The sequence below is a fragment of the Pimephales promelas genome, chromosome 8 (assembly GCF_988280905.1).
Source record: "Pimephales promelas chromosome 8, fPimPro1.hap1.1, whole genome shotgun sequence".
Classification (NCBI taxonomy): Eukaryota; Metazoa; Chordata; class Actinopteri; order Cypriniformes; family Leuciscidae; genus Pimephales; species Pimephales promelas.
In genome coordinates, this window is record NC_142776.1 from 17565568 (window position 1) to 17590542 (window position 24975).

The window sequence follows — 24975 nt, forward strand, 5'->3', positions numbered from 1 at the left end:
CTCCACTACATTTCTACAACTTCTGTTACATTTTCATTACATTTCCTGATCAGTTTTTTCCCCTGCCAAAACGTAAACGTTGCACGTTTGTCTCACCAGTGACGTTTGGTTGCCATAGATACATCTAAATGCGTCTTGCACGCAGTGTGTTTATCGTGCAATTTATACGCGAAAATTTGTTTTTACATGCTTAGGAAACGCACCGTGTGTAATATACGTTTGGTTAGGATTATGGCAAGCCAAGAGGTTCAGAATTACACCATAAATTAATCGCGTTTACGGCCAAACATAGTTATTAACATATAGTAAGGATATGGCTTATTGCCTAATTGCAAGCTTGTTTCAGAAATGGTGACAACAATTTTTTTCCATCATTATTGAACATCATTATAGGAGTATTAGGTTGAATGAGTTAGAATTAAATGTTTTATTAATCATTAGAAAATAGTCATTAAGAGAATCAATTATTATGCAAGTACTTTTACTTTTAATACTTAAAGTACATTTAAAATCAGGTACTTTTTACTTTTTACTTAAGTATGGTTGTCATTGTGTTACTTCTACTTTTACTAAAGTAAATATTTATCTGGTTATTTGTACTTTTACTTAAGTACTGAGATTCAGTACTTCCTCCACCACTGCAGCTAGAATAAAATCATCAGGTCTCAGAGGTCTCCTTTTTCATGTAAAGTATCCCAGGCCTACATTCACAATAGTCATAACGACAAGTTTTCTTGCTCATTAGAGCGAACGCATGGCTGAGTGGTAGAACATAGGCCTACGGTTCTACCATTACATAGACATGGGTTTGAAGCTTGATCAAACATGGATTACTGTAGTTGTATTTTATATTTAGGCTATTGATGCAGAAAGATTTTGTGACGAAGAGGCAGAGGCGGACGGATAAATCATTTGCAGTGATTTATTAACACAGGTAAGCCAACAAAGGTAAGCAGTCATAAACTCAAGGCCCGAGACAAGAAGGCCAGCAAACACTAACTCTGAACACTGGATAGGGCAATCCAAAGGCGTACATCAAACAGGCAAAGGTCAGGGGCAGGCAGCAGAGGTTCTAAAGCGAGTAACACAGTCCAAGTCAAAAATACCGGAGCAAATACGAGGAAACGAGCATGAGACAGAGTAACGGTAAAACAAGACTTCACAAATGAACAATGAACATAGCAGTCCAGATAAAGGGGAGCTGAAGGGCGCACAGGTGGGACTGATGAGATGATGGGCAATTAATCAGGGGATAATGAGCAGGGAATGAAGTCCTAATATGCAGGAGAGAGGGATCTGATGAAACCAGGAGGCATCGTTGAGCGTTCTGTGACAGATTTGTTCTAAAACTCTGTTACACCATTTAGGTTTTATTTGCTTATATTTATAAAATAAAATTACCATGTATTTCTATTTTACACTAAGGAAAAAATCTCTTCCAACAGATTGACTGAATTTACATCTTCAAAAGCAGTTATGTAAAAATTATAGAAAATAAAACTTAATTGGGTTCCATGTAGAATTAAAAAAAAACATCCCCCCTCCTCAGTAATCAATGCTATAATTAGCCTAAATAGACCATATCAAATATATATAGCCTATATATATATATATATATATATATTTATTTATTTTTAAATATGCAACACGCATGTTTAAACAACAAATAAAATCAGAACCAACGCTTCTGCTCCTGTATTGAGAGATGTCAGTTTCAGTGGCCTTAATACATTGATTCACGGCTTTTTAAAATGTCACGAATTGTTTTGAGGTGGTTTTGAACGAAATATTGAAATATTGAGGTTTATAATTGAGTATTTTTTGACACACACCACGCCCAGTGTAAGCCTATTCTAAAATCAGGTTTTATTCTGACATTAATTGTGTTCAACAAACGCGGCGGTGCTCACTTGAATCTATTTTTCTCACAACAGCTAAAATAAAATCATCTTTTAAAACTGTAAAAGGTGTAGACTACTTTTTCATGTAAAGTAGGCTTACACTCACAATAGGTTAACGACAAAACGTTTTCCTGCTCATTTGAGCGAATACTCACTCCAGAAACATATGTTTGGGCATTTCTCCGTAAGTGAACACATGGCCGAGTGGTAGAATTTATGGTTAGAACATGATAATGACATGGGTTTGAAGCCCGATTAAACATGGGTTCGAAACCCGATTAAACATGGATAAGTTACATTTTATATTTAGGTATTTATGCAGAAAGATTTGTCTAGTTCTAAAACTGTTACACCATTTAGTTTGTTTTTTTTTTTGCTTGTATTTATGTAAGCAATAAGGTACGAGAGGCTGTGCTGTATTGTGAATAAGTAACGGCTGAAGGGCGTTGTCAGGCACGACGCGAAGCGGAGTGCCTGCAACCCCTTCAGCCGTTACTTATTCACGATACCGCACTTGCCTTGAGTACCTTATTGCTTTTATAAAACGGTTGCCACACAGTATTAAAATAAAAAAACAATGTATTAGTGTAACTTTCATGTAGTTTAGTCAATAAAAACATTCCTTCCGCTAGAAAAATATAGACTCTGACTGTGAACAACAACGTTCCAATGTGTAATATGCAGGAAAGCTCAAATAAAAACAACAAACCATTCTCAAACTTTGTCTCAATCTTCTTATTTTTTTTACAACACAACATTTGTGAAATTTCCTCACACAAATAGGCATAGCTTATCTCTCAGCAAAATAACAAATAAATAAATAAATAAATAAATAAATAAATAATAATAAAAAATAACAAGGGCACATATTTTGATAGATAACAGTTAGGTCTTTAATCTAGTTGCTAAAATGCTGCCTAACAAGAGATACTTTATTTATTGTTGTTTATTTAAATTTATTTGAACATCTCCGTTTATTGTGCACGCATTAATATTTGACTCTTTTCAATCGGCTCCACTGTGGTGATATTTAACCTCCTCTTTAGTTGGGGCTCAGCGCTGTCAGCGGTGTTTTCGGTTGCAGCAAGAATGTCACTCGCCTCCAGTAGCTCTTTACTTTTACACTTATGTCCACTCACAGACATAATTTAAAAAGGCTAAAATGTTTAAAGTAAATTTCGGTTTATACTAGGTGGCATGACGATGGATAAGTGGTTTGAGGAACAATTTGGAGAGACTTCTACAAATACGAACCATCATGCTGAAGTGCTGAAATGTAAATTTGATACATTCGAGAAGACTCGTAATGAAAAAAAAAATACCGTGCAGCAAACCCAATGGGCAGTGAAATGCTTCCGTGACTGGTGTAGTGACAGGTGTGTTGGGATTAAGCGCATCGGACAGTTTTATGGTGCTGAAATCTTTAGTAGAAATCGGTGTGTGATGCCCCGTTTCATCACGACCCTCTCTTTTCATTGTCTTTATGACTCCAACGAAAACATTATTGGATGAGGTGAATTTGCTGTCTCTCATCAGACACCTGGGGTGCTTCTCATTTCTTATTTGTGCATCCTCGTTTCCTTTCCTTGCTTCCTTTCCTTGCGTCTCAGCTCCACCCCCTGTAGGACGCGAGGGAAGGAAGCGAGGAAAGGAAAGGAGGACAGAGGAATCGAATATAAGCTTTTTCTACATTGGAATACTTGATCACCCGAGTGTCACTCCACAGTGTCATCAGTAGCGCTAAAAGGATCTGCCCTTATGTTGTTGAAGTTTGGTTATTTAATAAATTCATAATAAATAATAATAAAGATATGCTATACTGTTAAAATATCTGAGATGTGTGGTTTATATAAACTGCAAAGGTAAAGTATAAATTAAAATTATTGTGACCAATGTGAAGGGGGAGGAGAATTGACACGTGCGTCACGTTTAGTCAATATAACAGTTACGCGTAGGATGCACCTGTGTATCCTCGCTTATGACTCCTCAGGAAGCCTCCTCACTCCTCGATCCTCGACTCCTCACGGTGCAATTAGAGAATTGAGATGTCCTTCAAGATGGCTGAGCTCGATCGGTTTCCGGGTCATAGGAGGGAGGACGGAGGAGCGAGGAGACGAGGAGGGATATTGAGAAGCACCCCAGGACAAACTCGTGGATCATTCAGGAATCTGTTCAGACCCGCACGTAACACTACAGCTACTGATCCCATATTTTTCTTCTGTGGAGCTTCTGACAGTTCCGTTGAAGTCACGGATATTAAAGTGCGTTGAGTTCCGTCTTGGTGATTTGTTTAAAATCTATGCTGCAACCCTTTTCACTACACCAGTCACCGAAGCATTTCACTGCCCATTGGGTTTGCTGCACGGTATTTTTTTCATTACGAGTCTTCTCGAATGTGTCAATGTTACATTTCAGCACTTCAACATGACGTTTCGTATTTGTAGAAGTCTCTCCAAATTGTTCCTCAAACCACTTATCCATCGTCATGCCACCTAGTAAATCGAAATTTACTTTAAACATTTTAGCCTTTTTAATTCTTATGTTTAGCCTATGTTGATATGTGTGGTTGCTAAGGGCGTTGCTAAGGGCGCAGTGATAAATAGAACCGTTGGGTGAAGCGGTCATAGCCGTGTTTTATCGTGAATAAAGCACATCTCTTGACCAATCAGAATCAAGGATTGGAACTAACCGTTTAATATATATATATATATATATATATACACACTGATGTATATATGTGTTGAATGTCTCGATCTTTCAGAAATGTTGCAAACTCCACTGACTTAAACTGACATCCATTGTCAGATACAATGTAATGAGGATTTCCAAATCTGCTGAAGACTGATGTCAAGAAGTTGATAACGTTTTTACTTGTGATTGAAGAAGTGAATGCTATCTGGCCACTTACTATGATAGTCAATCAATGTCATAATGTACCGTCAATCCCAAGTAGCAGTTTCAAATGGGCCAACAATGTCAACAGCCACTTTTTCCCATGGCATAGATGGAAAAGGTACAGGTTGTAAAGGTGCAGCACGAACAGTTGTAACCTTATCAGAAGACAAGCAAACCTCACAATTCTTGATTTGTTCATTAACCAAGCAGTCAATGCCAGGCCACCAGTAAAGTTCACGAATACGCTGTTTCGTCCGCACTATTCCTTGATGTCCTTCATGAGCCAGATTCACCAAAACACATCGCAATGCAACAGGAACAACAAGACGTGACCCTCTGAACACATAATAGTCCTTTTGCACAGTAAGTTCATGACGTATTTGAAAATATGGACGTAGATTGGCCACATCCACAGCGGCTGATGAAGAAGGCCATCCACGAACTATCTGAGCACGTAATGCAGTCATTTCTGAGCACGATGCAGAAGCACAAGCAAATTCAGTTGGAGACACAGCAGACATTTCAGACGACAACAATGCAACAAACTCTGGTTAAGTGTCAGAGAAATCGTCATCAGAAGCAGACAAGGGTAGGCGTGAAAGATAATCAGCAACCTGATTTTGAGAGCCAGGATGATAATTCACCTCATAATTAAAACACAGGAGTCGCTCTGCCCAACGGGCGATTCTCATCCCAGCGCGATCTGTGCCTTTAGAGGAGAGGAGCACTGTCAAGGCCTGATGATCCGACCGTACGTAAAAGGAATTTCCGACCCCAGAAGTAAGTTCTCCATTTTTCAACAGCCCAGACACATGCTAAAGCTTCCCTTTCAATCGTTGAATATTTACGTTCAGCAATCGACAATGTTCTTGAAGCAAATGCAACAATGCGCTCTGTGTTGTTTTTTTTATGAATTTGAGAATATACAGCACCTAGTCCATAATCTGATGCATCTTTCGAAACGACAGTGGGCAAGTTAGGGTCAAACAATGCTAAAGCAGTAACAATTCCTTTACAGAACTGAAACTCTTCTGAGCCTCATCTGACCATCTGAACTCAGATCCTTGTCTGATACAAGCACGCAATGGCTCTACTACTGTAGCGAAATTTGGAATAAATTTATTGTACCATGACAACAATCCAAGAACGGAACGAAGCTGATGTGTATCTTTAGGAACAGGAGCATGAAGCATTGCACTAAGATGATCCTCATCTGGGTGAATACCCTGTGCAGATACAGTATGACCAAGAAAACGCAGACTGCTTTTATTAAAGTGACATTTTGAATCATTCAACTGTAGGCCTGCATCTTGTATGCGCTGAATAACCACTTTGAGCATGCGGTCATGTTCACTTTTTATGTGTCCCCAGACAATGACATCATCCAAATAATTGGCTACATTTGGCAATCCTTGTAGTACACTAGCTAGTAGTTTCTGAAACGCAGATGGAGCCGAAGCAAGGCCAAAAGGTACTCGACAGAATGCAGTCAGATCACGACTTTCTTCATGCAACAAAAGCTGGAAGTAAGCGTTCTCTAAATCAATTGTAAAAAAAACAGTTGCTCCACGCAGCATAGACATCATCTCATCAATATGGGGCAAAGGATAACTGTTCGCAACAACAGCTTTATTTGGTTCTCGCAGGTCTACACACATACGAATTCCACCAGTCTTCTTCTGAACAACTACAATTTGAGAAATCCACGGTGATGCATCCACTCATTCAATAACACCCAAGTCAAGAAGGCGTTGAAGTTCATCACTGACAGCATTTCGAACAGATAATGGCAACCTTCTAAGTTTCTGACGTACAGGTTTCACCACTGAAGAAATCTTTACCTTATGCACAAATCCCTTTGCACATCCCAGCTTAGTAACAGGCACAGAAGCAGAAAGTCGCATTACAGGAGCTGAAGCCAATCCTGGAAGTATGGAAGAACCTTCAAACTTGAGATGTAAACCATTAATTAAATCCATTCCAAGGAGAGCAGTGCCACATTCAACTATAAAGATTGGTGTATTACAGTTCATATTATCTCTGGTAACAGTAACAGGTAGACAGCCAAGCACTGGTATTGGATCTCTTGAATACGTCACCAATTTAACAGGAGGAGGCAGCAAAGAGTCTTGTTTAAAGTGTTTTTCATACACAGATTTGGGCAGAATGGAAAAGGAAGATCCCAAATCCACAATCAACTCCACAGTTACAGAAGCTGATGCAGTCATGATAGTAGTAGTACACTTTATCTTATTAGGTACTGAATCATGCATGTAAAGTATCTGAAGCTCAGGAAGTTCAATTTCATGTACAGAACGTGCTTGCTGTGAACGACACACTCTTGAAAAATGTCCCAACTTTTGACAATTATTGCACTTTACAGAAACACGCTTGTTGCTTGAATTGCTTGCACAGGTACAGAAGTCTGATTTGAAAAAAGTTTAGCTTGTTCAGCAGCAGCCTCCATTTGCGTAGCAATAGTAATAGCCTTGTTAAGAGTCAAATCAGTCTCTAATAGCAAACGTTCTCTAACACGATAACTGTTTACATTCTCCACTAGTTGATCTTGCAACATTTCATCATTATTAGACGCAAACTCACATGTCGTGGCCAAGTCCTAAAGAGAAGCAACATACTGCAGGATTTCCCCTGGTGCTTGAATTCGCTTTCTGAATGCATGACGCTCAGCCACAACTTTACGTCGAGGAATAAACTGTAGTTTCAAAGTCTCAATAGCATCCTCCATTGTTTCTCCTTGGTTTGGTAAAGTATAGAACAGACTCTGGCCTTCTGTTCCCAGACAATTAAGAAACAAAGCTCGCTTTCTTGCAACTGGCCAGTCATCTCCTGATGCATTTACAACAAGCAAGTAATTCTCAAACATCTTTAACCAGACGTCAAAGGGGATAGATGGCTCACCCGGGCATGGCAAGAATGGCGTAGGAAAAGAAGCAACGGCAGACATCTTTCATGTAGACCAGCAAAATCCTCGTCACCAATTTGTTATGTTTATGTTCTGGTAATCATGAAGACAAGAAACTTGTAACTTCTTCAAGGTTTATTTAAACCCACAAGCAAGGCAACAGTGCCACATGGTCACATAATTAGACAGCAGGTGCAACAACCTCTTTTCTTACTCTACACCTTTTATAGGTAACATCATGTGGACTACAGCGCCATCTCCTGTCAAGTACTTAAACACAACAAAATTCATAAACCGTGCCCACGCTTTCGCAATCCGTACTCACGGGTTTTTAATCCGTACTCACGGTGGCTCGTCCCCCAGAGTGTGCCGCATGATTCAACCCTCCTGTTTAGATACGGGATGCATTGTTTTTTAAAAGTATGATTAACATAGGCCTATTCCTGTCTGAAGAGAACTCATTTAAAGTTATAAACGCAAATAATAGGCCTAATTATAATATTTAGGCTATTATTATTACATTTAGGCTACATATTTAGATATAAGACGCTTTTATAAAAAAAAAAGAAACAGCAATTCGTCAAATATCAGTCAATACAGGTTAGACAATATTAATACGGGGCTGAGATCATCACAAATAAACACAAGATTTTGACGCATATCCAAGTGTTTGTGTACATAAAAAAATAACATTGACTTTTTGCCTTTATTAAACATTTAAAATATTCGCAAATTAATATGGAAAAAAAAAACAGATTTTACTTTCTAAAAACTATATTTTGCCAGCAGTGTTAATTGAGAAGAGCATGTCTCGGGAACCATAGAGAGACTTTACACAAACAGTTGGATATGCGTTAAAAACCTGTGTTCGTTTGTTATAATCTTAGCCCATTATTATTGTTTAAGACTGACATTTGACGAATTGCTTTGTTCTTTTTTTGTGGATAAAAGCGTTTTCGTTTTTTAAATAGGCCTATGTAGCCTAAATGGATTTTGATAGTTAATTATTATTTGCGTTTATTATGAATGAGTTCACCGAAGACAGTATGTTTAACATAAAATAATTTATAACTTATAACCAAGTCTTTTACAGATTTTGAACTGTGTGTTATTATTAGCCTATTTTATTTAGGCTTTTATTTATTTATTTTTTTTGCTTTTTATACTGAGCTTTTTTCTCTAAAATGGACTTTAAAGATAAAAAGTAGCCTAAATGTAGTTTTTTTTTAGAAAATGCAAGAAATTATCCATTTTAAAAAAGGATTTTAAAAACAATGCAATGCATCCCGCATCTAAACAGGAGGCCTGGTTGAATCATGCGGCACACTCTGGGGGACGAGCCACAAATTCGCGAGTACGGATTAAAAACCCGTGAGTACGGATTGCGAAAGCGTGGGCATGGTTTATGAATTTGTGGGTACAGATTGCAAAAACTGGGGGCACGGTTTACAAATCTGAGAGCACGGATTAGGAACTTGTGGGTACGGTTTATTAATCCGTGGGCACGAATTGTTAAACCGAGGGAACAGTTTAAAGGGTTAGTTCACCCAAAAATGAAAATTAAGTCATTAATTACTCACCCCCATGCTGTACCAACCCCGTAAGACCTTCGTTCGTCTTCGGAACACAAATGAAGATATATATGATTAAATTTGAGAGCTGTATAACTACCACATTGGCTCCTAAGGGACTGCCTCTTGACGGCCCAAAAAGTCAATGAAGAAATTGTTTAAATGTCCCAAGTGACTACCGTGGCTCAACTATATGTTTATCAAGCGACGCGAATACTTTTTGTGCGAAAAAACAAACAAAAATAACGAGTTTATTCGACTATTTCTTTTCTTCCTTGAAGGCCAGAACGAGACTTCCTTAGATTTCCAAGACGCATGCGCGAGATTTGCGATCTGAATACACCGCTTACACTACTTCAGATCGCAATTCTCGCGCATGCGTCGTGGAAATTTATAAGGAAGTCTCGTTTTGGCCTACAAGGAAGAAAAGAAATAGTCGAATAAACTCGTTATTTTTGTTTGTTTTTTCGCACAAAAAGTATTCGCGTCGCTTGATAAACATATAGTTGAGCCACGGTAGTCACTTGGGATATTTAAACATTTTCTTCATTGACTTTCTGGGCCGTCAAGAGGCAGTCCCTTAGGAGCCAATGTGGTAGTTATACAGCTCTCAAATTTAATCAAAAATATCTTCATTTGTGTTCCGAAGACGAACGAAGGTCTTACGGGGTTGGTACAGCATGGGGGTGAGTAATTAATGACTTAATTTTCATTTTTGGGTGAACTAACCCTTTAAGAATCCGTGAGTACAGTTTATAAACTGAGGGGACGGATTGCAAAACTGTCGCCTCGGATTGTTTTTTTTCCCCCACAGGTGACTTCCCGGGCTCCGTACTGATTAGAACCCAGAGAAGCAAGGACACATTGTGTGTATTTTGATTTGTGATTTCACCGGAACGAATGAAACCTCCACAACGGATTGCAGCGTGCGTCCGAGTGAAGACAACACATTTCAGCACTAGATCGCCTCTAATTTAACAAACGAATGAAACGAATGCTGTTAGCTAAGATTTCAAAAGTGGTGGGGACAATATCGACCCTGGCATAAAGTGGTGGGGACATGTCCCACCCGTCCCCAAGTACAGGCTACAGTGTTAACCTTGAATTTATCTGCGACCTCAGCCCCCAATGAGAAGTGGCAAATTATGTCGGACACTTTAAGTAAATAAACAGTTAATAAACTCGCTAATAAACAGCTACCTATTTAAGCTTCAAGAACGGTAAAACAAAAGCTGTCAGCCAACAGCATGTAACGAGGTTCGATCTCGCGTCGTTTGGAGGTCTATGAGGTTGTGAATGATGCGTTAACCACACAGCTATTGTTAGACTGCTAATGCATTATTGTCTTATACGATTGTAAAGCCTCATTGATGTAGCCTAATATGTTTCGACTGCAATGTTAAGGTTTCATTATTTTTTTAATTTAATTTCAGTATTGTGAATAATTATTAATTTAACTACATTTCACTTGAATTAATCTGCTACCATCTTTTAATCGCTCTGAAAGAGCCGCGGCGCAGCTGTAGTTTACACAAAAAAACGGACACTTTTTTTAAAGTCTGTGATTGTAGCGCCTCTTAGCGGCCAAAGGCAGCAAATACACCTCAACTTTTACCGCCGCGGCAAAACTGCGGCGGTAAAAACTACATTCTGGTTGTCTACAGTACCTACTGTAACTGGGTACCTACTGTAACTTTATCATCATATTAAAAAAAAAAACATTTAAGAAAAAAAAAAAAAAAGCATTTAAAGGTCCCCTGACATGGGGTTATTTTATTATTTTATAATGTTTCCTGGGTTGCCCTTATAGTGTTAGTATGTTTTTTAGATTAAAAATAGTCATAATTTAGTATTAAAGGGCATTTTTCTGAATAGATTCTAAGTTTATTTTTCCTAGCCTGATTTTAGCCTCTGATTTGAACGCTCTGTTTGAAGGGCGTGTCTGCTGTGGGATTCAGTGTAACCGCCCACTGCTGTGATTGGCTGACATGCTTGCATATGAAATAGCTATATATTACATGTGAAACACTCTCGAATACTTTTACACAGCGGTTATACGTTTTTACTATTACAGCTATGGCAGCATTATAATGTCAATAATCACAAGAAGATTTGAGATGCTCGCGGGAGGAAATAAGATCCATGCGTGCACAAGCAAAACCCCTATTACTTTTGCGTGCAGAATTTCTCTGCTCGCGCGAGCAGAATTGTAACCCACGAGGAGAAAACTGTGCTTTGAGCGCACACAGAATCCCATGTACAAGTCCTTGTGGTAACTTTTACAACTAAAGTAACTTTTAGCATGGCATAAGACCCGTTTGTAAACCATGTTTTCCACCAAAATAAAAGCTGAATGCCGTTTCCATCAAAATAAAAGTGTTTATATCTCTTTCAAGTTACAGAAATTAGTTCTTAGCTAATTATTGTGACGATCTGCGGCTGGAGTGCCCGCTTGAGCCTCTGGGGGGCACTCCTTCCTAGTTTATTGTTTCTTTCATGTTTTACCCTGGACTGATTATGGTTTATTTCATGCACCTGTGTTTTATCATCTTGTTTAGTTCACCTGTCTTAAGCCCTGGTTTCCCCTTTGTTCGGGGCTCAGTATTGTTTGTGTATAGTGTCTGACTGCTGCGTGTGTTTTTCTAGTATTTCTTAGTTTCCTTAATATTTCCTAGTTTCACGGTTCCTGGACTCTCTGCCTGTATCTGGTCTTCCCGTTTGCCTAATCCCTGAATTGTTTGTTTACTGATCTGGACTGCTTACCTGGTTTTGACCCCTGCCTGTTTCCTTGTACCTGTCTCTGGATTCTCCTCTTTAATAAAGCCTGCGTTTGGATCACCTCTGTCCATGTTCCATGTGCAGTTTCATGACAATTATGAAAGTTGCTTTTATTTTTCAGTGCATGTGTTTTACAATATATGGCTATAACTGTCATGTGATTAATATTATAACTATGATTAATTATGTAGTATGTAATGTAGACGGACACTATATCCCAACTAAAAGAGTTTTGAGTTTTTCTTTGTTCAATTTGCACACTGAATATGGGTTGGAGCTCTTAATTTTGAACTCTCAAAGTGCACCAGATTGATGAATTTAACATTAAAAAGCACAAACATTTTTTACGGGGGAGCATGCCCCCCAACCCTCCTAGAGGGACAGAGGTGCACTGACCAATACTATATAAACATCTTGTGAGAAAGACTGGTATTGCCAATGCAATTGGAGAATTGTATTTTAAACTTAGTAGTTATTTCATCTCACTCATTAGATGGCGTTGGTGGTTTTAATAGGAGTTGTTGGTATACATATTAAAGGGCGTACACAGTTCACAGTTTTTGTCCCAGTCCAGTCCTTAGTTACACTATTATTGTCACACAATGCATTAAACTGTTATGTATTCTCCACTAACGTTGTCAGTGTCGATCTGTCAGTTATGAAAGGGCTAGCTTCTAGGGGTGGGAGAAAAAAAAATTTGATCCATCAATGCATTGCGATTCTCTCTCCAACGATTCTCGATCGATTCTGAAAATTTCAGAATCGATTATAAGTTTAGTTTTTAACCAGATGTGCGATAACGCTGAGTTTGCTTTAGAAACACCCGTATTCTGCTTGCTTCCAATTCCTCACATCCTACATACACCACTCGAACCTTTCGTAAAATAATCTTTCATAAAGTTCGGAAAGATTGAAGCGAATTACGAGGACATTCACAGGCTTCATTGCACGCGCTGTGAGAGACACACACTTTGCTTGATGTTACACTTGAAGTGTGCTGTCTCCTTACGAATGCTCTACAAAGTCATCATTTATGTGGTTTGGAATGCAGTGGACTTATATATTTAAAATACGAACCTCACTAACGGAAGACTGCTTACAATTTCAAATCCGCACGCGCGCTTTGTTTGTGTAGACTGCTCAAACAAATTGCTGGATTCATGTTCTTCTGCTCTGTGTTTACTTTTTGATGCAGTAACTTTACTACTAACCGGAGCGAAGTAAAATTGTGGAACATTGTGTACTGTGTGTACTGTGGAGTGGGTAAAACTGTTTTTAATGGCATGCTAAAAGTTACCGTTGACTCGCACTAGCCTAGTACCGGCAAACTATGCAACTGGGACGACTGGATGGAAATTTTTTAAAATTCTCTCCACTGATAAATAACACTAGGCTCATTTGGAAATGAGGCCCATTGTCCAAAATTCCAAACCACTCCTTTAAAGGGAATAAAAACATGTGCGTAATGATGTCACATGCTGTTTTGCAATCAAATTGGTATATCGAATTGATTTCAGACATTTTTTTTTTGTGATCAACATTTTTATTGTTTTCTTTGGGGGGGGGGGGGGGGGTTACAGACATCTGTAGAATCATATGCGACTATATAATGAGAAAGGAAAAAAGAATAAGAAAAAGAAAAACATCAAAACATCACAATGGTAGTGAATGGATGAGTGAGACAATACATATAAGACAATACATAAAACAACAGAAATTTGTTTGGCAGGTACACTTCACATCAAAGATTGCCTAGCTGAAGAAAGAAATAAGAAGAAATAATCCTAGATGAGAAAGAGTTCCAAGCTTGTACAGTCGCTGGTTGCGACTTATTGAGTCGTGCAGTTGTATTTTCAAGATTGACAATGTTGACAAGGCTATGGATCCAGAATGATTCCATACACATATCCGGAAAGAACCAGTTTTTCAAAATTGTTTTCTTTGCAGAGGTAAAAGATTTCAGACATTTTAAGGTGTTTCTTTATTATTATTATTTATTCTCATGAAGTTTTTTTTTTTTTTTTTACCGAACTTCAAATAATTCGATTGACAAGTGGATGTAAACTTGACTAGTGACTGACAGGGAACATTTTACTGTACAATGAGTTTTTACATTGTACAGTATATTTACATTGTACAGTACATTCTAACATCTATTTCTACTTCATTCTCAATACCTGGATTCATGTTTTTTTAAGTTTACAGTGTGATATTACTTTTACTAAATTAATTATTAAATTATCTGAATAGTTCTGCCAATGATTATAGCTCATGGAAATCAAAACTCTATATCTCAGAATATTAAAATATAGAATGTATAATACAGAAATATCAACCAGGGAAGAGCATTTAATCTCTCTACTACATGAATTTAAGAAGTGAAATAAATGAATGTTTTATTACTGGAAATTAGTCACAGTTGAACAGTAATATAAAGTTTTTCCATGTTTAAATAATTTGGCACACAGCGAAATGGTACAACCAATCACAGAGGACAGGAACTGTACCCAATCATGTGTAGTGAAATGATGCCGACTGGATCTGCCAACCTACTGCCAAAAAGATTAACCACGAGCGAGCAGGTTAGAGTTTCGCGAGCAGCAGAGCAAGGACTTGTACATGGGATTCTGCGCACGCTCAAAGCACAGTATTCTCCTTGCGGGTTACAATCGTGCTCGCGTGAGCAGAGAATTTCTGCACGCGAAGGTAATATGCCTGCATGCGGCTTTCGCTTGTGCGCATGGATCTCATTTCCTCTCGCGAAAAGATCTTATTTCCTCGCAAGAGGATTTCAAATCTTCTCGCGATTATTGACATTATAATTCCGCCATATACAGCTATTGAGATTACCGAATCTTGAGAAGTTTTTGAAGTATTTAGATCTATTACATAAAATGTTGCTGTGATGAGGATTGAGCAAGCAGATGACAATCTGTTAAATGCGAGAATGAAGATCTTATCATTGCAACGCAGTTTCTGCACTCTCTCTAATGCTTTCACCAATGCAAACACGATGATGTACAGTAAGAGTTTTGTTGTTCAGTGTAACGTGCGTCATTGATTTCATAACGAGTTGTCCAGATAAACCTGGACTGTGTGGAAAGATTGTTCTTAAATCGCTTTCTGTATAATTTGATCACAATTTAAATAAGATTATTTTCATCCTACTAAAAGAAATGATGTGAAGTTGATATTTCAGTCACTGGCTTGACTTATGCATAAACAGCTTTGAATGATTTTGAGAGAAAAATTACCTGTCTGAACTTGAACAATAGAGCATCACAGTCCCGCCCACAGCCGGTGCCAGAAGTAAAAATTCAATACAATTTCTCCATTGACAGTATATAAGCCATTAAAATGTAACCATACATGGTAGACTTAAAACCAGCTACGGCTGAACTAAGTGATTGTATATGTTCATATAAACGGCAAAAGTTCATGGGGCAATAACCTTGTTTTAAGGTAAATCTCTTTTATTCGCGATGTATTGGATAAGTACTTCATTACCGACAATCCTGAACAATCCCACAATCCCACAGTGATGCATCTGATTGGTGGAAGTCGTGTAACGTGTCTGAAATCCCGCGAAGGTACGAGAAGACTGAAGATGGTGTAATGACGTAGGAGGACTAGTTCATTGGTCGCACCTCAGAGACGCCATGCAGTTGCCACAGCATGGCCTATGAGCGAGCCAGTTGCTCAATGTTTTAGCATGTGCAGCTGCAAATGTGTTTTACATATAAGCTTCAGTAAATCGGGGAAAAGGAGTTTCCCTGCACATTCACTATATAAAATTCACTGGAGGAAAAAGTTCACGTGGCCGTCGTCAGATTTGGAAATCGCTCAAAAGGCTCTTTCACGGTGGATTCAGTCGACTTTAGTGAGGAGCGGTGGTTTATGGGAGGAGTAGTTCCTTTGCTCGGAAATGAAAATATGTACACAGTACCTATGACTTTTTTTGGATTTTCTTTTCTTTTTTCACTTGAAATGATATGTTGTATGCTTATGAGTTCAGCTGTAGCTGGTTATCCTCAGACATGCTCTAATACTCTTTAGATGTGGATTTTACAAAATGTCAATGGGAGAAATTAATGGGAAATTTACTTCCAACACCAACGCTCTCTCGGGCTGTGGGCGGGACAGTGATGCTCTATTAGGCAACACATCAGAAATTGTTGCTGGGTAGCTTGATTGATTTATTTTCAGACGTTCATTTGGCCCAAGTTGAGGAAACAGTCATCGGTGGGGAAGTTGTTTCAGCGCATTTCCAGAGAAAATAAAATTAACCCATTGTTTCTTCAGAGGCTCGGATAAAGGAACTAAAAAATACGTTTGCGTTCATTTGTACATCCGAACACTGATCAACTGCCATGCTTCGCTCATTTGCAAGACATGATATCTCTCGAGGAAAAACTAAAATCGTGTCCGTACTTCCTGTTCCTAGCTCATTTTCTCATGGGCAAGCCAAATTCTCCGGGCGGGCAAAGCAGAGAAAGGGCAAAGCAGTTTGTGTATAAAACATATACACAAACTTTCCTTGTTCTGACATAATAACGAAGAGATTCAAGATCAGCGCGTCTGAGATGCAGAGAAGAGAAAGATAGCCAAAACTTGGTTTTTCACCGATTGGAAATTCTAGACATGAGGGGACTAAATATAGGCTGGGGGAACTAATACTAATGTTAAAAAACCTCAGAAAGTGAAAATTTCATGTCAGGGGACCTTTAAGAATCAGCAATGACTTAAGATTTTTGTAATAGCCCACTTTTGTTATAGCTTGTTATAGCTTGTTAAGTGCTTTAAATGTAGAGTTTTAATTTACTTATTTACCTTCTTGACAGGGGCCTGGTCCAGCAGGTGCATTGCCTCTGCCATAAGGTCCACTGGAGTCATAAGCACTTTCGCCCCATCCTCCACAGCTCTTAGTGGGTTGGCCTTGGCCCCAAGCCGAAGTGCCATTGTCCACAGAAGGGATGGAATTGGCTGGCTCGCCCCATGTAGAGGGTTCTGTATTTGACTGGACTTTAGGGAGCTCTCCCCATCCTGAAACAGTATAAGTATAATAACTTAAGATGAAGTATTTAAAATACAGAAAATAATATTTTCCAATCGATTAATCAAATAAATAATAAATAGATTGATTATGAAAATAACTGTTAGTTGTTGTCTAATATAGGGTAGAGGGTGCATGCTCATGCAGCGACCAGCAGCGTGGCACAGGTTTAATGTTATGTTTTGTTCATTGTTTGTTTGTTTTTTATTTATTTAATTTCTTGGATGAGATAGAGATGGCTTGAGAGAGTGAGAAGAAAGTTATTGACCCTATGCTGTTTTCTGTTGGGACAAAAGTAGTATGGAGTGGACCGCTTTGCTTTTGTTGTGGACGGCGTTCCACTTCATGGAGACGCTAAATGAGTTGCCCAATCCAACGCACATCCGATACAGCAGAGACTTTCTCTTAAAATGGAGTAACTTTCAAGTCAACAACCCTCCTTCAGATTTAATCTTCCCTAATCTAAGTTGTTTTGCCGATGAATCGAGAGGAAAGGGGGAATTTACCGATGAGCCACCCCACAAGACCAGGAAGCGAGGTAAGCGAGGTGGCGTACTTCATAGACTGCGAAAACAATCTATTTTCCGGTTCCCCCTGCCTTCTATCATTCTATCAAATGCCCAGTCACTTCGAAATAAAACTGACGAGCTACAAGCCAATGTACGTTTCCAGCATGAATTTAGAGATGCGTGTTTACTGGCGTTTACAGAGACATGGCTTTCAGAAAGTGATTTGAACACGGAGCTAGCCATTGATGGTTTTGGGGCACCTGTCCATCCGGACCGAGATCCGAGTGTTACTGGAAGGTCGCGAGGTCGAGGGGTTTGCCTATACGTGAATCAAAGATATTGTAAAAATGTCCTTGTCAGAGAAAGTTTATGCACTAAGGATGTTGAACTGCTGTCAGTGTCCCTGCGCCCCCCATATTTGCCCCGGGAGTTTCCCCAAATATTTGTGACAATCGTGTATATTCATCCAAGAGCAAATGCGGATAAAGCCGCAGAGTCGATATCTCAAGTTATTCAAAAACTGGAGGTTTATCGCCCGAAGCACCTGTCTTCGTCCTTGGTGATTTTAACCATTGTTCGCTGAAGAAATGTCTGAGAGACTTTTACCAATATGTTACCTGCCCGACCAGGCAAAATAAGTCATTAGACTTGTGTTACGGTTCTATCAAAGACGCATACAAAGCACTCCCGCTCCCCCCGCTGGGCGGGGCTGACCATAACTGTGTCCAGCTCATCCAGTCATATCGCAAGGCCTTAAGGAGGGGGAAATCTCTCACTAAATGCGTTAAGAACTGGACTGAGGAAGCAATCCTGAGTTTACAGGGTTGTTTTCACCATGTACCAATTGGGACATGTTTAAGGAGTCCTGTACCAATATAAATGATCTTACAGATGTTGTTAGTTGTTATGTTTCCTACTGTGTTAATAATGTAATTCCTGATACAATTGTACAGGTATATCCAAATAATAAGCCATGGGTAAGGAAACCACTTAAGCTGTTACTAAACAAAAAGAGGCAGGCTTTTAGGGAAGGACACTTTTTAGAATTGAAGAAGTTGGAAAAGGAAATAAAAAGTGAAATAAGGAGGGCAAAGCAGGGTTACAAAGAAAAAATAGAGAAAGACTTTGGTGGTAGGAATTACGTTCAGCCTGGGATGGTATGAGAACTGTTATCGGCACCAGGAGTGAAAAGAATGTTAAAGGCACACTGTGGAACTCTTCAACCTTTATAATATATTACCAAAACCCATTGAGATGGTAGATCGGCTTACAATAGGTTGAATGACGCGTCTGCCGTCTCCTGAAGGTGTCTGTATCGCTTTTACTTGCACTTTGTAACTTCGGGTTTCGGGTAGGAACCCGAGCACAAAAAGAACTACAAAATTCGACCGCTTTACGGCATACGTCACTTCCCCCACCACCCACAACTTCCTCAGAATCTAACGTTAGTGCTCAACTCGCATTTGATTGCCGTTTGTATGTTTTCGTCATGCCGAACAACAGCTGTACAAGGAAGAAGGCAACGGTTTTATCAGAGGAAACTAAAAAAGAAAAGGGGAGAGTGACAAATTAAAAGCCAGGACTAGGATTACGACATTGGTCCAGCTTTCGCTTCACTCGTTGGCGTGAGCTAACGGAGGAGGAAGAGTGCTCACACAAATGCCGTTTCCAAGGTTACCCAGGTAAATTCATATAAGCAGTGTAGTATTTTATGGTATTCCGGCCACAGCCGATGGTGTTATGAGTGTAATAAAATGCCCACAGCCCAGTGTTCATTTCTACAAACACAGCCCGCCTCAGTGCAGGGCTCGCACTAATAAAATCGGCTCATGTCAAATATAACGTTAACGTTACATTAAATGTAGTGAACGTGCCCACGACTCAGTAGTACCCACAAACACTAACATTACACACCACATGTCCCACGGTTTCTGTAAAAATAAACCAACACACATAACGTTACAGTCAGCTCTGGCCGACTGTGTTTTCAGTGCAGTGAATGTGTCCGCTGTCCCGCGCCCACATTCACTCACAGACATGATCACCCCGCTCGCTCTCTCAGCCGGCTGCTATAAGGGAATCAAGCGCGGCAAGGTTGCCCGGCCCGGCTCATACACTGCAAGCACCATAGACAGTAAAAGCACAAGCACACACAATCTAAAGACACGGGAGGCTGACCGGTTGACTGTTTGTTGACTTTAATTTGCGACAGTGCTGCGGAGCTTGTGGCCTCTAGGGACGCTGGACATGAAAATTACATGTCGAGCACCATCTAGTGGCCAAAAAGTTCTGCAGTGTGGCTTTAAGGTTGCGTTAGAAGGTTTTAGTTGTGACAGTTTGCTTGCAACAGAGCTAAACAAATTTTATCTGAGGTTTGATACCACAAATTTTAGTAATGTTATCTTAGAACAGAAATCACATTTGTTTATATGTTTAATATAAACAATATGTTTAAGCACTCCAGATCAGGGAAAAGCCCCGGGGCTGACAATATAAGCAGTCGCCTGCCATCTCTTGTGCAGAGCAGTTAGGCCCAATTTTTCATTATATTTTCCAAATGTCTCTAGAACAACAGAGAGTGCCGAAGATATGGAAACAGTCAAGAGTTATTCGAGTGGCCAAACTAAATCATCCACAATTACTGAATGACTTTAGGCGAGTAGCTCTGACCTCCTTAGTCATGAAGTGTTTTGAAGTGTTGGTTAAAAAAGTCATCATACTCTCAAAAACAGGAAATCTCCTAGATCCACTACAGTTCGCTTATAGGGCCAAGCAAGGGGTAGATGATGCCACTACTATCTTGTTAAACTTACTATTCAAACATCTTGAAGGTAGTAAAACACACGCAAGAATTTTATTTGTTGATTTTTCATCGGCTTTTAATACAATCCAACCACATATTTTAGTTGATAAGCTCTTAAAGAACTTTGATCTTGATTTTAATATTGTGGGATGGATTCTTGATTTTTTAACTGACAGGACTCAGAAAGTGAGGGTGAATGGTTGCTTGTCTGAGGAGATGTCATCATCCACTGGGTCTCCTCAGGGGTGTGTCCTTTCACCTCTCCTTTATATCCTTTAGTCTGACGATTGCCACATACATATTACAATTTGCCGATGACTCTGCTATTGTCAGTCTCCTCTCTAATGGGGAAAGCGATCATGGTCCTGTTGTGGATGATTTTGCACTCTGGTGTGATAGGGCATTCCTTCAACTAAATTTTGATAAGACAAAGGATATGCAGATCGATTTTAGGCGTGAGTCATCAACTCCACAGTCCACTATTATAAATGGGAAGACGGTGGAATTCATTGAAACATACAAGTATCTAGGCAGTTTGATCGACAATAAGTTACATTTTAATGCGAACACTGAAATGCTTTGCAAAAGAGGCCAACAAAGACTGTTTTGTCTTGGCAAACTGTCAAAATTTCGTGTCGATAAGACTCTTATGACCCTTTTTTATAAATCATACATTGAGTCTGTTTTAACATTTCCATTAATTTGCTGGTATGGTAGTCTCTCTGTCAAGGCCAAAACTGCTCTTTCCAATATAGTGAAAGTCAGTAGTAAAATTATAGGTGTCCGGCAGAGTAGCCTCTAAAAGGTAGTTAGGAAGGCCAATGTAGTTATCTCTGATAGCTCCCACCCACTTCATTCTGAGTTCCAGATATTGCCTTCCGGGTCTCGGTATAGATTACCTCCAGTGAAAAATAATAGATACAAGCACTCATTCGTCCCGAGAGCCATCTTGTCCATTAATTCAGTCCGGAGGGCCAGATAGACTATAACTACTAAATAGTGATGGGGTTATTATTATTATCATACACTGTATTATATAGTATTGCTTGTTTTTGATGATGTTGCTGCTGGAATGGGGATGGTTATGGAAATGTTGCTATATTATGAATTGTCAGTTATGTTATTTTAAAAATGGTTTAACTAGTCATATTTATTTTTCATAATACTCTGTATTTTTTATACCCAGGGCCTGTTACATTAAGTGTTTGTGTTTTTGTCTTGTATTTGTGCATTTGTGACAGTTCTGTGCTTATCTTGCTGCAAAACCAATTGCCCTATGGGGACAAATAAAGTCTAAAGTCAAAGTCAGTCTTATTAACTTGTACATATAATTAAAAAAAGTAAGTGAACTGCATCAGATAATCATATTATTGACTGAAAACTAAAAGTTAATGAAAACAGACAGTCTGAACCAATTTAAAGAGAAAATACAGAAAAAAGCTCTCAGAAAAATGTAAAAGGCAGATAACAAATATATATATATCCTAAATAATCCCTCAGCACACACACACACACACACACACACACAAAAAAAAACATTTGTGAGGATGATAACAGCGCCTCTGGGCGCAATAGTCGCAATAGTCATGGAAATGTCATTCCTGGTTCAAATCTAAACCATTTGGGGTAGCAGAATGCACACTGCGTGTATTTTTTTTTGTGTGTGTGTTTTTTTGACAGTAGTCAAAAGATGGAGCTTTATATTATAACTTTAATAATTTAAACAATTATATTAATGTTTGTCAGATGTACAGAGGACTAAAATAGGCATTAGAAAGGGAGAAATATATGCATTCTCTCACCTGGATTTCCCATGGGCATTCTGTTAAGAGGAGATTCACCTTGACTGGGCGAGCCATTGTTGATGTTGCCATTGACATGGTTCTGAGTGGGACCTTGGCTGTGGTGTTGGTGATGGTTGCTGTTATTGTTTGGCCCAGTGATGCTATGACTGCTGCCATTCTTGCTGGTTCCTGTATGACTTGGGGAGTTATTCCTGTCCCACATGTTCACACTCTTGCAGTAAGCACTGGGGTCACCCCAGGAGGAGGTCCCGTCATCAATTTCCATTTTGCGACGAATAGAAGATGGAGATGGTTCATCCCAGCCTGTGGCCTCATCTCCTGGATCCTGGTGGCCTCCTGATGCCCAGCCAGAGTTGCTCTGTTTTACAGAATTAGGACCACACCATGACCCTATGCCTCCATCTCCACTGTTCTCACATGTGGATTCCTGAAGTTTTCCACCCCAACCTTGGGCTGAACCATTGGAATGTTGAGAATCACCCCAACCATCACCCTGTGTTGGTGCTGAATTACCCCAGCCTCTCTGGGTTTCCTTCCAGTTTCTGTTTTCAGGGTCCCTAGAGGAACTTCCAGAGCCACTTTTCCGTATTTCTGAAGAATCACCCCACTCTCCACTATTACCAATGCCACTACTTCCACAGCCTGAGGAGGTTTTGGGTCCATCACTCCAACACTGTGTTTTTTTCTGAGAAGTACCATCATCCCAGCTAGAAGACTTCTCTTCAGAAGCCCAAAATTGGCCATCACAGGCATTGGTGTTGAGACCCTCAGCAATGGGATCACGCCAGCCACATACTGATCCATTGGGAACCTTTTTATCAGCAGGAGGTTCGGCCCATCCACCATTAGGTTGAGCAGAGGCTGGGGCTGATCCTCCCCAGCCTGTGTTTGGCGTGGCTCTGCGAGGTTCCTCACTCTTGCTTGTGTCCATTCTAGGAGGTGTGTTGTAATTGGAATTAGCACATCCAGGAGGAGATGGTGCAGGTCCAGTTAAAGGTGTGTTGGAAGAAGACCCCCAGACCTCGCCACCTGCATCATTCTTTTTGTCTGGACTTTGCTCCATTTCCCAAACAGTGTGTTGACGCACTGGAGTCTGTCCCCACCCTGAGTTACATAGGACACGTGGGTCCAAGTCCTGCCTTGGCAGCAAAGGGGCCAAATCATCACTTGAGGACCTCTCTCTTTTTCCTGGGTGGCCCTCACTACTATCCCTGCTGCCCTCACTTACTGGAGTATCAGGGCTCCAGGAACTCATATGTTCTTGGGATGGACCATCATTAGCATCCCATCCTGTACCGCCAGTGGCTGGCTGTTTGCCCCATCCGGTACAGTCAGTGCTTGGCTGTTTGCTCCAGCCACCACCACTGCCTCCATGCCCAAAAGAGGAGACGCTTGCAGAATCACAGTTTGAGTCCTTTGGGGCATCTCTGTTGCCCCAGAAAGCAGTTCCATCTTCGCTGACAGGCTCAGTAGGTGACTGACTGAGGTTTCCTCTCCAGCTGTTCACTGGACTCATTGGCTCGGGTTTAGTATTATTTGGTCCATCACTTTTAAGGTTAGGAGGTTTCATGTTGAAAGATACATTTGTGGGTGACTGGTGCTGTTCTGGGATATCCGGGTTGCCCCATGCACAGTCCCCTACAAGGTTTCCATTGACACAACCAATGCTACTATTTCCAATGATGCTGTGAGGGTGTGCCACTCCTCCTTGGCCACACCTACTAAGTGAAAGTGAATTTGAATAAACTATGCTACTCGGGCCTGACTCTACCCCAGGCCCCTCATGTCCAAGAGCTGGCCAAGCAGCAGGGTTGGCACTGGGGTTGAGGTTCAGATTAGAAGCACCCCAGCTGGACTGGCCTCTACTGCCCATGGGCAAGTCAACTTTTCCTTCTGAGACCCACCCTCTGTTAGGGCCACCTTGACTTGAGACCATACTAGAAGTGAGATTAACGCTGGCTTTGCTGATTGGGTAATGACCCTGCTGGCTAGCTCCTGTAGCCATAATAGTGCTACTACCGTTGCTGATGACCTCTGATGGGCGTTCAGCAACCAAGGTGCATTCTGGTGTCTGTTGGCTCTTGCCGTATGTAATGGAAGGCCAAGTGTCTGTGTCGTTACGGTAAATAATCACTTTATCCTGGTTGGTAAATGGGATAATCCAATGATAATTCTCATGCTGGGGTCCCAGGCCACTTTGATGGGGAAGTCCTGTAAAACAAATACACAGGGCAGAATTTTTTTATAGCAAAAATTGATAAAAAATAAATAAATAAATAATAATAAGTGCAAGACATCATGTAATCTTGTAACTATTACCAAGGGATACTTATTTTAGATTTTATTTCCATTTTAGTGTGGTCTGCAAGGTCCCAACAAAAATCAAGCTTCGTCAACATGCTCCACAGATAATCAGATGCATACTAAACCTAGATGTATTCTCTCTCTCTCTATTACACACTCACACACCCACATGCATTATCCATACCCTTAAATGGTCTATATGCTACTAAATGATTCACTGAATAAATCAAACATAGTAAGTATGACTAACCTAAGGTTTAGTTAAAGGGGACATGACATGAGAAATACAATTTTCCTTGATTGGTCCCTGGTTTGACATATACGAGGTCTTTGGACCACTAAAACATACTGTAAGTTTCAAAGTTTGAAACGCCATCCTCATTATAAAAAAAAAAAGAATAAAAAAAAAAAATCAACCAAACTCTAAAAACGT

At 39.9% G+C, this 24975-nt stretch overlaps 1 protein-coding gene across 3 annotated transcripts in view; it reads right to left on the minus strand.

Moving 5' to 3' along the window:
* Positions 1-24975, minus strand: part of tnrc6c2 (trinucleotide repeat containing adaptor 6C2) — a 135600-nt gene that overhangs the window by 41274 nt on the left and 69351 nt on the right. For 2 of the 3 annotated variants that reach the window (XM_089134101.1, XM_039691386.2), the window contains 2 exons: positions 22236-24449; positions 16899-17111 (listed from right to left, as the gene is read on the minus strand). In XM_089134101.1, the coding sequence (XP_088990227.1) occupies positions 16899-17111; positions 22236-24449 (2427 nt within the window). The remainder of the gene's footprint in view (positions 1-16898; positions 17112-22235; positions 24450-24975) is intronic. The other variant, XM_089134100.1, reaches the window with a different exon arrangement.